This window comes from Hyposmocoma kahamanoa, unplaced genomic scaffold, assembly GCF_003589595.1.
Source record: "Hyposmocoma kahamanoa isolate Upper Pololo Valley unplaced genomic scaffold, ASM358959v1 64, whole genome shotgun sequence".
Classification (NCBI taxonomy): Eukaryota; Metazoa; Arthropoda; class Insecta; order Lepidoptera; family Cosmopterigidae; genus Hyposmocoma; species Hyposmocoma kahamanoa.
Window position 1 is genome coordinate 16560667 of NW_020653852.1, and position 15284 is coordinate 16575950.

A 15284-nucleotide genomic window follows, 5' to 3' on the forward strand; every position below is an offset into this window, starting at 1 on the left:
CATTTTCAGCTTTTTATTGGCAAATTACTCTGGCTGTTCACGGCAATTACGCTTTTTCGAAATCTATAAATTGGCTTTTACAATTTTTTGTGTGTCAGAAAAATATTGGATTAACTGACGGTATGGACTGTAGGGCTGCTGCTGTTATAAATAATGGTGAACAATGACGACTAGTTCTGAGTTCCAATTCTATGAGTAGTGTAACTCCCGCCTCTTCGACATGCTGAAGCCCTACATGTCACTTGAAGCGTAGGGTTGTCACACCGTTGTTTTAATTGTACCTACAGGTTGCTAAGCCTAGTTTGAAAATGAAAACGTTTTAGCAGTGTTCTCGTGCTATATTGAAATAAAAATAACTTTGTCAAATGCAGTACCAGTATCACGAATTAGTATCTTGATGAAGGGAGTATGTTAATGAAATAAAAATGAAAAACGAGTTTGTATTGTACATGTAACGATATAATTATAAATCAAATAAATACAGAATTATTTGTAAATCACTAACACTCTTGTAGGACTGTGTTACTAACATCTTAAACGATAACTTTTGTTCATTGATTTTTTGCAAAACAATTAATTTACCAAAATAGTTTTCGTTGTACTTTCTGACTGACTGGTAGTAAGGGAAGTTCAAACGTGCAAGCGTCCTTCGCGATGACTTCCACCCCTGTCCAGCACAGAGTTGTTTATTACCGTTTAGAGCGATCTCTTTAAATATATTTATTTTTATATAAAAGTAAATTCTGATGAATTATTAAAAGTCATGGTACAATAGTTGTTGTTTATGATTACAGTAATATAGTCCTGGGAAGTTGTTAGTATTTTAAAAATAACCCTGTATAAATTTGTCACTGAAAAATAAAACTTCAATTTTAAAGCGAACGGCGCGTGCAATGAATGATCAGTGCTATGCAACTTGAGTGCACAGCGATATTATGCGAATGTGTGTACCGTGTACCGTACCAGGGTTGTTGCTAATACAGGTTTTTTACACATCAACGGATGCTGACTTTATGTATAAAAACAAAAATGTCCCAGTCAACCCGTGACCATGCGTGCGACCGTTCCGAAATATCGGGAAAATAAAAAGAAGTCATACCGTGGTAAGAAGTCTGAAATTAGTGATAATCATTTAATGTAATACGAATCAAGAATCTACACGAAAAAGCTTTCTATTTTCTTTTCTTTTTTTTTCTTTCTTTGGCAGATTAATAAAATATTATTTCAATGATTTTGTGGCATTTATTAACAAAATAATCAATCTGCCTAGCTTAATTGTTCTGGAATTTTATCAAAGTTATATTTTAAAAACAACATATATTCGCAGCTGATATTCGCAACAACCCTGATACTACAACTATACACGGCGCGAGGCGGGCGTGTACACATACAAGCCGCGCTTCTTTGTTTGTTTGGAGTTACACTACTTTTAGAAAGTTACCAGTGAGAAATTTACCATTAACAAAATATTTAAATAAATATATGTTCTAAAAGCTGATGTCTGTTACACAATTTGATTGTACAGTCGACACCTTATATAATACCTGATCCCCTAACCGACCATTTGGTTTTGGGTAGATAAATGTAAAGAACAGTATTAAACAAACCTGACCTATATATTCTGTCAGCCGTGAAAATCGTTATGGTATGACTTTCTCATTAGTGATGTTTTAAGAAAGTTTTAGACAATCTGATCTTTAACGAATACAAATTTCAACCATAAATGCGTAAGAACGTTCTCAGAACCAAAAGGTCAGCTAGGGGATCAGGTATCTTCAGAGGATCAGGATATCGAATGTACATTAAAATACTAATTACTGAAGTAAAAAAAAAATCTATTGTGGAAGTATCTATCATATTTTATTCACAATCTTTGCTGACACATAAAAAAGGCACTTTCAAAATTCTCTCTAAAACGCTTACGCTACAAAAATGTTATATAATAAATTACCTACTTAAAGTAAAAAAAGAAAATATGTCTTGAAGTCTTCAAATATTTCAACAGCTAAGCTTATCCGTTTAAGTCCGAATTAAATTTACTTAAAATGAATACCAATTTTTTCGAAAACATCTAAAATGCTTTTGCCATCAATTGGACACTAAAAAAGTCCTTTGACTTTTGAAAAATCTTAGTTTTATTCAGAACACGATTTCTCAAACATTGAATAAATTGTAATACCGAAGCATTGAGAAGTGAAGGCGAATTCCCAACCCTACCCTCCAAGTGGATCTAAATTTTATGTACATTGAATTCCTTTCTACTGAAAACCGCACTATCGCAAACTCAAACAGGTTCAGTTATATTCTTAAGTATACCTAAAACCCCTGCTACTACAAGTGACTAACAAAATATGTAAATGAAACTATTTTTTCGGACCAAAATCACGTATATTTGTTTTTTCAAACGAACCAGTCCACAAACATGTCATGGATAAACCTACATTTTCAATTAATTAAGTTTTAAAGAAGTCCATTTTGAACCCAAGCTGCTTCGAGAGGACATTTAAATTAAAAAATATCCTAATTTCAACAGAGAATATAGTTTCGCCATGCCACCAGTTCATTCATTCAAATTGTTACATTAAAATATTTTGGAAATCATATTTAACGTAAATTAAAAATAAAATGCTTAAATTAATAACTTGTGTAACTATAGTGTGCTAGTTTGCATTAATATTAGACATAACTGATGATGATGTCTTTACCATCTCAGTCAGTTGTGAAGTATAAGTAGCAGTAGCGCTCCTTGTGAAAGAGTTCTTTCAGGGAAGTACTGCCACTTTACCTATTCCTGCCGCCGTGCAGTAATGTAAGCATTACAGCGTTTCGGTATTGAAGGGTAAGGTTACTAGTGAAATTACCGGCACGTGGGACTTTCAACTTATGTCTTGGGATTACGGGCGTTGTGGCTGCGCTCTGCTCAAATCCTTGCAATTTAAAGCTCTGAGCGGCACGGCAACTGTAATGGACAGGCGTGACGCGTACCACCAGGTGCACGGCTTGTCCGTCCTATCACTTGGCAACATAATAATTGTAACATTTTTACTAAAAAAAAAACTAACCTCAAAAGTTGCTGGAATTACATCTATTTGCCAAGTGTTATTGAAAACGGTTGCCGGAAAGTGCGCGAAACCGAATTATTCCCTAGATTAGATGTGAAATATTTCCTTCTAATTTAAATTGAATGAATACTGAACCCTCTTTCCAACAAAAAAGAAATCAGTTCACAAAAGCCGAAGTTATCGCATAATATACATATAAAAAAAATACAGTCGAATAGTGAACCTCCTTTTTTTGGAAGTCCGAAGAGCCTGAAACGTTGATTTATTTGAAAAAAAAAATACACATGATTTAGATCTGAAAAAATACTTTCATATCCAATGCGCAACAATTGCGAAAACGTGATTTACACTTGTCTATCATGACTACAAATGTACACCCTCGAAATCCTCGTATAACACAGCACAAACACACCCAAAGTAAAATATCTAAACTTCTAAATTTGTCCAAGCTCTACTTTCAGCTTGTCGACTTTTTAAGGAATACGTTTTAACGTTTACGTAGATTTAAAAGTCTTCACAGAGGATTAAAGAAAAAATCTTTCATTTATATATCGTTGACTAAAGCCGGGTAGTCACTAACGAGCTGTAATCGTAAAACCGGATTTACATTTGTCTGACGTGTCGTATCGGTTTCATACATTTAATATGGTTAGATTTATATTAGTGTGTCGCAATTTGACGTGAAGGCTTGTGTTGTGTGTATGAAACCGATACCGTCCTGACGTTACGTTAGACAAATGTAAATCCGGCTTAACCGTGGCATGTTATGTTACCAAAAATAATGTGTACGTGGTTCGCGAGCTTGCCGCGAGTGGAACACTTGCAATTAGCAGTGAGCCGACGATAACCTGGTACTCATTCTAGCGAGTGTAGACTGTTTCACACTAGAACCTTGTTACTGTATATGTCACGTTAAAGTTAAACCTCGGTAATGAGATGATGATTGTAAATTTAGACACAGCGTCTTTTTAAAGTACGTTTGTGCTTTTTACGCTTTTATGCAATTTAACTTGGGATTTAATTTGCTTGTGATGTGAATTGTACTATGTGAAGTGATCAGACCCAGACATAGTTATATATAAAATATTAACCCTGTCCAGTTTATATATTTTGGAAATAAGTAAATTTGTCAGGAAAAATAAACAATTTTATAAAAAACGAGAAGATATCCCATGTAAGTAATCTTTACGACTTAAAAATAAATTAGTATTGCCGACTTCACGATTAAAAATTAACTCCTCTAGTACCTACAGTTCTTCTATTAAAATTTATAATAAACTACCTGAAAATATAAAAAATGAAAACAATGACAACATTTTCATAAAAAAAATTAAAACTATTTCTATCCGAAAAATGTTATTACACTATTAGCGAATATTTAATAGATAATACATTCAGAGGCCACGCAAAATGATGATAAATATTAAGGTTGTTTTTAAATTAAATTTTATAACAATATAATATAGTATATAGTACCTATGATAAATAAGAATAGAATACTTACTTTATATAAAATACTACTATAAAATTGCGCTTCCCCTCTCCTAGCTCCTATGTTGCGTGCCCGACAGGGCCCATAATACTGGTCTCACTACATTGGTAACATCTTATTATGTACATTATGGTTTTGCAATACATTATTGAATTGAATTGAATTGAATTGAAATAGTTATTCCTATGATCACGTAAACGCCCAATTTAAGTCCATAATAAAAATGAATATCGCATGGAAATTTATTATATTCTATACTAAAATGTTATTGCCCGCGACTTGGTCCGCGTATAATTACATAATTACAAATCAATAATTAAAATACCATAAAAATTTCAAGCAACATAAATAAATTCAGAATTTGACTAATTATATACTATTTAATTATTTATATATTATATATCTACTAGAACACAAATTAAAAATATTCCAGTTTGCAAATGTAAGGAATATGATCTTTTTTAATATACTTCGTTACTCTACCTAACCCCTTTTATAGAATGTTTTGAAAAAGTCGAAAACAGGTTTTTCTAAGCATTTATTTATTGTGTATTTAAAATATCCAAACGCCTTAAAATTTCCATACAAACTTTCATCCTCTATTTCACCTCCTTTAAGATTTATTTTTCTCACCAAAAGTAGCCTATATCCTTCTCCTAGGTCCCGTCTATCTCTATACCAAAATTCATCAAAATTGGTTTACCGATTTAAGCGTAAAAACGTAACAGACGGATAGAGTTACTTTCGCATTTATATTATTAATTTGGATGACCATAGGGTATTTAGAAAAATGCGTTGTTCATGTAAAACTCACCGCAAAGTGCCTGGAGCATATAATTACAGCATATAAGTACAGGTTACACATAGGAGCATATAAGTACAGGTTATCCCAAAATTCACGCAAGATGTAATTTTGATAGAAAACACAGATTTATAATTGAAAATTGTATTATTTTTATTGATTGAAGTACATGGTATAGGGTTATGTGTGGTGGTAAGGCATGTCGGGTAAATGGCCTCCACCGCTTTGCTGGCACATTCGCACTCTTTTTATGAAATTTTTCATGACCATTTTGTATTACTGAGGCTGAATCACGTCGACACAGCGCTCGATTTCCTCCTTCAAGGCGGTGGTGGATGGTCGTGGGCTTGTTGGCATTTTATTTTTATTTTATTTTTTATAAAAAGGTATACCAACAGCAAAACATATACAGGGTGACCCACGGCTGTGCCACACGGGGAAAAGTACCTTAAATGCCGTAGATACAAAATTTTACTGTTAGAACCGGGAATCTAACCCGCCAAATGTGAAAGAAAAACACCTGTAATTTTACTATACTGATCAAAAGCCTCAAACATGAGGATTATTTTCTTCCAACTAATATAGTATCTTAAATAAAAGGAAGACCATGAAATTTAACATTTACTTTAAAATTTTGTTCAGGGAAATGAATAGCCATTTCTCTGACTTTGCCTCGCCCATAACAACTGACATTATCATTTCAATGTATTACTACTAATGAATACAAACTTGAGAAACCGATATAATTTCCCCATTATAAGTGCATGATAAAATGTATTGCAATGCAAACTTTGAAAGTAGGCAGTCCGGCATGGTGACCGTTCGGCCACGGAGGCAGTTTATAATATCAAAATTACTTCTTGTGTGAATTTTGGAACACATTTGCGTACAGCGGTTTCCTCATTATACTTTAGTCTTAGTTTGGGTCTTAGGTGGTTATACTGACCTCTGTTCACTATCTCTATCTATCTATACTGTCAAAGATTTCCTCGAGACCTTATGACTCTTCATCTTATACAGGATCCACGGAAATAGTCGGCTCAGAATCTTCTTAAGCCGGTCAGAAAAATATTTCTGTCGGTAGTATGTAATAAGGGTGCAAACGACGTGGGTCGCGTCGCTTCGGCTCGGACAGCGCGAGCCGCAGCCGGCCGTTAACTAAACGAGGTTTCACGTTTGATTTAATGTGATTACGTATTTCCACGACGTATAGTGTAATAGAATCCTATTTTTTTAAAGAAGACACGTTTGTTTGTTTTAGACAATTTTATTATCGAACCTACTTTTAGATTTATTTTACTTTGGACAGTCATAAGCCTCGGTAGCCTAGTGGTATGACCTACCGCTTCTCAACCAGAGGACGTGTGTTCGAGTGCCATATATCCGGGACAGTACCTCTGCGTTTTTCAGATTTTATTTGCGACATTTAATTTGAAATTTACCGTGAGCTTTTCAATGAAAGAAAACATCGTGACGAAACCTACACGCATCTGTAACGCAATTTATTGACGTGTGTGAAGTTCCCTCCTATGTGGAAACTTACAACCCAAGCCCTGCCATTGTGAACAAAGGCCTGTGTCCAACAATGGACTACGTATAGGCTAACTATTATTATTGTTAAATAGAAATCTAATCATAGTTTTGTGTTTGACGAAAAAAAGAGTATTTACATTGCAACGGCAAAATAGCAATTTGTATGCAGTAGGCAAATAGTATTGATACAGTCGGCGCGACCGCCTCACGACTTTACCAGCTATACTCGCAGTCAACAGTTGTAAGGCAATGAGCGTGCTTTATCTATACTTGTGAGTTTGTAGTAATATTTCGATATAGGGACTATATATAATTCTCCCCATCTTTAGGGGTAAGAGAAACGTTAGCAAATTATTTGCGCGTTTTCTAAAAATACATGATAAGCATTAAATTTAGCGTAATAATTGTTAAAACACGTAAAGCTGATAAACTAAGGCAAGTTTAGTGTACTTCAAAAATCTTATAAGACTTTATCTTTTCTACCTATAGCTAAAAACATTTGATTCAAAATGAAGTATGTCCCTTTTACACCGCCAAAGCATATTATAGACAACTAAACAATAAAGCTTATCTTGACAAACTTGTTGCGAAATTGTCAATTTTATGACGACGACACTCCAGAGCTTGTGCGTCGTAAACCAACGTTTGTGTTTAATTAACTAGCGTTATATATTGCGTCTACAAACTGGCTTCCTACAATGATTTACACCATATATACAACAGTTTTATTTTATCTTTATAAAAAGAATTCAGTAGAGTGCCTTGTGAAAGAGTTCCTCCAGGGAAGTACTGCCACCTTAGGTATTTCTACCACCAAACAGTGATGTGAACATTACTGGGTTCCGGTTTTGAAGAGTATAGGTGCTGGTGACATTATAGGCACTTGTTAACTTGTCTCAAGTTGCTGGGCATAGCGGCAGTACCCCTCAGATCTTTGGATTTAAAGCTCTAAGTGCCACTGGAACTGCTATCGACAGTATTGTCATCTCCAGATGCACGACTTGTACGTCCAGTCACTTGGTATCATGAAAAAAACAATTAGAAAATTACAAATCTAAAATTATTAATACAAAGCTAGAATATAAAGAAAATCGATCTGAAAGAATCTGTCAGATCGAAGGAATGTTTCTTTGTGTTCGATCTTTGTATGAATAATAAATAACAGACAAATGGGGCGATTTCACAACAATTGAATTAATATGATAGTAGTAAAACCCCATAATATTCATTGCAATCAATATTACAAATCTAAAATTGTTTATTTAAGTAAAAAATTTCTCAAAACTTTTATGTTTTCTATTAGAATTCGTTGTGTTTATAAAAAACAGGCGCCGGCTAAATAGTAAAACAAAAAAATTTGCGGATTTAGATTATTGTAAAGACAAAAAACATCGACAAATACATAATATTTTCAAACATAAAAGCGATCGTTTCTAAAAACGAATTTTAATATTATTATCTCCTGTTATCTGTGTCTATCACTGTATAAAAAGTATCTTCTTTTCTTTTAAAGCGTTATTATTCTCTATGACGTAAAAACTTGTGTATTGTCTATTGTAGTGTATTGTATTGTCTCGTCTATTGTCTAAAGGCTTCAAATTGTGCTTATTGTACTAAAAAGTCTGTGTTTTGATCTATTACTGGAGCAGAATAAGTTTTATTGACACTTCGCACGTTTTTTAACAGTTTATGTAATATTAAATCGCTTCGCTCGTGTTACTAATCATTATCTGCTTCGGTGAAAGCTCTTTCTAACTTCTGACGTAATGCTTAACACAATAACTTCCTTTATTTATTTTTATATATATTTTTATAAGCAAAAGGCGTAATAGACGAAAGGATCAGGTGCCGTATATCGGATTACCTCTTAAATAATATTTTGTTGTCCGACGTGTAATTGAATTTCATAGGTGTGAAAACTCAGCAGAGAAAAAATTTCATCGTGTCCGCGGTGTATTATATCTATATAAAGACAACTGGAAATAGCCGTTGTCTTTAAAGATGTTTGTTGGACGCTGGTTAACGCGGGTTCGATTCCCGGTAGGACCAATTTGGGAAATATTTTTTTCTAAATCGGTTCCGGTCTGGGTGTGGACAGTACAAAGAATTTCCTAGTTAAAGACCTAGGAATTGGTGTCGTCCACATATCATACACAAAGAGCAAGTAAATTATGATATTTGTATTATTATAGCACGAACCAGATCACTTCGTCTGTTAAGCCGAATTTACATTTGTCTGACGTGTCGTGTCGTGATGCATCAGAACGGTATCGGTTTCATATATTTACTATAACATTAAATATTTCATAGATTTATATTAGTGTGTCGCAATCTGACGTGACGGCTCGTGCTGTGTGTATGACACCGATACTGTTCTGACGCATCGCGTCACGACACGTCAGACAAATGTAAATCCGGCGTTACGCTTTTAACGTGTGAAAGTAGTTGTAACATTTGACGATTTTGTCTCGACTCAAGCAGGCGTTGATTGGCTCAGGGGCCGAATGTGAAACACGAGTCGATCAGAATGGGAAGGTCGGTAAAATCGGTTGGGAGCCTTTGTGGCCGGAGTACCACGCGCCAGAAGACAAACGAATGAGACCTTTAAGACTGAGAAAGAAGATTTATGAGTTCTTCACGGCACCTATTACCAAGTTTTGGGCTGATTCGGTAAGTAAAATTAAAAACAACTCCATTAAAACTTATTTACCTTAATTAAAGACAGTGTTTTAAGGACACACCACACTTGTTGACTCGGAATCGGCTTGAGCCAGTTAGAAATACCTTTATGTCCATGCAATAAAAACTTAAAGCACGTACGTTTCGTCTGTGGCGAATCCCGTCGTCGGTCGACGTTTACGATCTTATTAGCATGGATATAAAGCCCTTTCTAGTCGGCTTAAGCCGACTTCGCGTCATTAAGTGAGATGACTCCCTAAACCACACGGATTATGTTAATTAGTTTTGGAAGTCAACATTTTGCTGGACGTATATTTTGCTGGTGTCCGGTAATGAATAGATAAGCCTAAAATACCTTACAGTATAGCTTATGACTGTTCAAAAAAACACAAAGACAAATATATCCCAAGCAGTACCTAAAATACGTTTGTTTTTACTTTAAAATTGATTGATTTTGTTATAATTATTAATACAAAGATCGAACACACAGAAAAATTTCTTTGATCGGTGAGACTTGAACCCACGACCATGCTGCATCGTAGCATTGCTCTTACCAATTGAGCGACAGCTTAAGTTACCGAGAAGTCGAAATTCTCCAATGTGATTTCGTTATAGATCTTTGTACTGGCTTTCGGCATTTCGTCGCTACTAGTGACATCTAGTAAGCGATTTTCGAAAAACCTTCACATCATTAGAATAATTTTTGCTTTACATTTTTATACACCGCGACCACAAATGAAAAATTAATTCGTTAGTTCGTTCGAAATAAATTTATATTTTAACAGTCACAATTTATACTGTAAAGCATTTTAGGGTTATCGATTAATTATATGTTTGTTTGTTTATACACAGCAAATTCATCTAATTGTGTCAGGCGCTTTACATCTGAATACTCTCCAGTTTGAAAAAGCCTTTATTCATCGTTATTTTTATTTGGCACCAAGTTTAATGTTTCACCCCTATCTATTCTACCTATCTACCTATAGGACACCTATTGGTTTTACATAGGTAAAATGACAAAATGATAAAAAAGAAAAACTAAAATTATGGAGGTATATAAAAAACAAAATAAAAACAACAATTACATTTAAAACGTTACCAAAATGGCCTCCATTCAGCTTTTTGTAACAAGACGGAAAACGCCTCGTTACGCTGATTTTCATTGGAGCCGTATAAATGACAATGAGGCCACTTCGTCCGATGAAAATATAAAATGAACTCCAAGTGAAAATCAAAAGTAATGAATGCGTGGTGTGGGGAATAGGTGGGTTGGTGCGTAATAACATTCAAATGGATTGGGCGTGTATTGTGGGTATAATGTGTTCTCACGTATTTGTGATTAGGATATTAATGCCATTAGTAAAGTAAATAAATATATTGGACAATATAACATACGTTGCTCCGATCCAAAAGTAAGTAAGTAAAGCACTTATGTTGTGGAAATCGGAAACATCGACGTTACCACAAACACCCAGATCCGAAAGAATATAGAAAAGTTTTCTACATTGACCCGGCCGAGGATCGAACCTCAGAAATGGCGACACTTGTTAATAACATAAACGCGTACACACTTATAGCCCCGCACTAATGAAACCTTGTATCGCGGGTGCCATGGACATACACATATACAACCTCAAATTATACCCAAACGCACCATCATGTAGGCCATACAAATATTTCTCCCGGCCCTCTGCGTGGCAGTCCAGCATGGTAACTGTTCGGCCACGAAGGTAGTTGATTAACTTATTTGACAGTAATTGTTTCGGACAGATAACGGATGGAGAAAGAAAGTAGATCCCCGTAGATCTCTAAGCGAGAACGGATAGCGCACTCAAGGTGGCAACATACTTTTCAAAGTCAATCTTCTTATCGATGGTATACACAATGATGCTTACCACCATCCAAGTTACCCAAGGTGCGCCAGACGTACAGGAAAGGAATGAAACTGCACCCCCACAAAGTCCATTTTTGTCCTAACATAAAAGATGCATAGACACGATAAGAAGAAGAAGAAGAAGCTTCACGGCTACCAGTACTGTTAGTCACCTATCAGACACGTGGTTGAATAGTAAACGTTTCTTTTAAAATAATTTAAAGGAGGCAACAGTCATTTTTTTGCCTCTCCAAATCGCATTTGAGAAATGGTAAAAACTACAAAAATGATGTGCAGCTTTAGAAATCTCTCACGTATGTGACTAATGAGAATAAAGATGAAAACATTAAATTTGTTCGCACTAGTTCAAGGTATGGAACTTTTGGGTTACAAATTCCACGTGGGCCTGAGTATACATGGAAGTACTGGAAATAAACGAATTAAAATTGTAATTTTAACTTTATCCAGTATATCATGTTTGAACTTATTATGTATGTTTTAAAGACAAAATATAAAAGTCCTTTTTAACGCACCAATTGTTCTATTGTTGAAGAACTGAATCCTATCACACTAATGGATCCTCAGTACAATTGACCTGTCCTATTTCCCTAAGTGATAATCGATACCGGACGCATTTTAAGTCTTTTATCTCACCTTCGACATTAATAAAAAGTAATGGTGAATACTATAAAATCCCTTATGTGCTGCTTGGGAGATTTTAGAGAACCATAAAGGTATTATGTTGGATATTAGGCGAAAAAGCCGTACGAAGTAATATTAGAGCAAGGGGAGGAACCAAACAGATGAAGGGGGCTGTCTATCCATGACACTTGGGGAGATGCCATCATCCTACCTATTTTTACCGCAAAGAGTATATGGTGCATTCCTCAATACTCGTACGCTAAATTCAGATGACATAAATTTTACGCTCGTTTTCAAACCGCGCGTCTAGATATTCATATATTTTACGTAAATTTGTTCATATTATGTACGCGTAGTACCGCAAGTTAACGTGCAATACCGCTGCGTTCAGAGGAAATACTTCAAAACGCGCGTTATCGCCACAAATACGCGGTTAAAATTATAGGCACTGATGAGGTTGTTTCTCGTCATCTGGACGTTCCAACACGCGTTAACGCGCGATGACGCGTGTTAAGTGTGTGTCGGCTAGAACCTTACATTAAAGGATATACAGGAGATCGCACCTATGTCCTACAGCCGGTATTGTATTTGCTACATCAAGGGCACTTCCTTTCTGTCGAAAAATACTGTGGTAATGGTGAAATTACAGACACATGTGACTTTTTAACTTATGTCTCACTCGTCTGGGGGGCGGGTCGGAGGACAACCGACTCGCCCCTCCGTTGCCGCGGGAGCCCTGGCGTAAACTAGGGCCGGACGGCGTCGTGGTGAATGTTCACCGATCCCACGGCGCCGACTCAACCGGCGAAAGGGAAACCCGGGGGGGTTTTAGTAGGGTAGGCCCTCCAGTCTGGAGGGAGAGTCCCCACATAACCCCTGAGTCTCCCTGGAATCAGGGGTATCCATAAAGATATCCCCCCGTCTAAAAAAAAGGGTGACGGACGCAGCGACAGTGCCCTTGGAGCGGCACTGCAACTGTTATGGACAGGTCGTCCCGTCATTCCCGTCCCGTCAGTATCATAAAAAAACCACTTTCTATCAGCAGGAACGTCTGACTATTTGCCAATTTGAAACCTCAAATTAAAAAACCAAAACTTACTGATTAACATAATGATTTCACACAGACGTAGGCGGCGCTACGGCAAAATAGCCGTTTAAAAACCGAATACAAAAATTCGCAGCATGGAGAAATTCGTAAGATCTGATGACTTCTTGAGCTGTGGCTGTTTAGTTAATAGTATTACATAATTTGGTGTCAGTAGAGCTTCTTGTGAAAGAGTTCATCCAGAGAAGTACCTTTTAACGTCACCTTAAGTATTTCTGCCGCCAAGCAGTAATGTCAGCATTGCTAAGTTCCAGTTTTTAACAGTAAGTGTACTGGTGAAATTACAGGCACATAGGACTTGTACCTTACATGATTCAGGGTGACAGGCGCAGTGGCAGTGCCCCTCAGATCTTTACGATTTATAGCTCTGAGTGTCACTGCGTGTCGCTCACCGTCAGGCGCACGATTTGTTCGCCCCGTCAATTTATATTATAAAAAAATCAATAATAATTAATAATAAAATTAAAAACATATAATTAAAAGAAAAAAACAAACATTGTGTCTAATCTGTCCGGTATGCTGATAGACTGTTATCACTTCTATTTCTCATTTAAATGTAATTAAGTAATGTTCTTATTTCAGATCGCCTACATATTGTTCCTACTAATGTTCACGTACACAGTATTAGTCAAAATGGTGATAGAACCGTCTTGGCCGGAGATATATTCTATTTGTTATATTTTAACCTTCCTATGCGAGAAGATAAGGGAAATCGTCACGTCCGAACCAGTTGCTATTAGGTAAGTAATATAAGTTTATCTAGTTACATTATAATTAGTGGTCGGATTTTTTATTTAGTTGCTCGTTAACATACAGGGTGTAAACGTTAACAGGCTATTTTTCTGTGAATATAAGAAATATCAAAAACCTATTAGTTTTGAAGAACTGCTTTGAAAACAACATTTTGTATTTACTTACCTAAGAATGAACATCATTTCGTTTTTATTCAACTAAAAGATAGTTTTATTACTTTATTTAGAGCATATAAAGTAGATCAACTAAAGCATCTCCACTAATGTCATCGTAGAACGTATAAAGTTAAAATTTTGGAGTTTTGTAGTTTTATTTTAATTTGTTAATTATGTCGTTGTATTTATTAGGTAACTTACTTTCGATACCAGTTTTAAAGTTTCTGATATTTGTTATATTTTCTGCGTAATCGCTTATGCACACTTAACGATTTCACCCAGTAAAGTGCGCTTTTCGAAAAAATCCCGACACTGAGATAAAATTGCAAGAAATATAAACAAACGTTCCAAATGTTATTTGTAATTTTATGTAACATTTAAATTAACTTTTATTATTTTAAAAACATAGAACATCAAGAACATTTTAAATAGAATTAATCATTTTTTACCGAAACCGTCCTATAGTATGACGGTTTCGGTAAATCATCTAATTTTAAATTTGGCACATCTAGCTGTTTATAATACTACCGTGTGAAACCAAAACCATAGTATATACTGTAATATCAAAAAGAGCGTTTTAAAAAAACCCGCGTTAAAGGTTTTTCTTTTTTTTTGTCATTTTTTAACTTAACAAATATATTTTTCTATCAAGCCATTATAATTATATTTTACGAAATAAGCTATTTCTATCGAAAAATTTCGGCATTTCTTTTTCTTTGATATTACAAAACACAGTATTGAACCTTCTAGTGTTTTGGTTTAACACGATGGAGTACTGAAATCCTGTTGACATATTCCTGGTCATCATCAGGCCGTTAAGATTTATAGTGATCAAAAATCTTAATTAATTCCGTCATCCCAGTATTCAAGAGAAGACATAATAAGTATATTTTAAGAAACCGTTTCTCTACTTTGAAAACAATTTGGAAATACATGGAGAATTCGATCTCTAATTATAACTGACTACGTTAAATTTTAATAACTAAAATGATCTAGATGCTCAATGGATCTCACCATAACTTAACTTTAAAGTTACGAGTATATCTATTTGATACCTACACCCAAATAAAACAGTCATTCTCGAACTTGTGTTCAGTACCTAATTTCCGTGGCAATTTTCATTATTTAAATACTCAATTATTAAATAATACGGCTAAAAATCATTGAAAAAACTAAATACAAGCCACA

General features: G+C 35.1%; 1 protein-coding gene across 1 annotated transcript in view; it reads left to right on the top strand.

Moving 5' to 3' along the window:
• The window catches only part of LOC113230905 (transient receptor potential cation channel trpm), a 542480-nt gene that overhangs the window by 485029 nt on the left and 42167 nt on the right, over window positions 1-15284 (top strand). The window contains exons 15-16 of the mRNA XM_026465015.1: window positions 9368-9559; window positions 13771-13928. Coding sequence (XP_026320800.1) covers window positions 9368-9559; window positions 13771-13928 — 350 coding nt within the window. The remainder of the gene's footprint in view (window positions 1-9367; window positions 9560-13770; window positions 13929-15284) is intronic.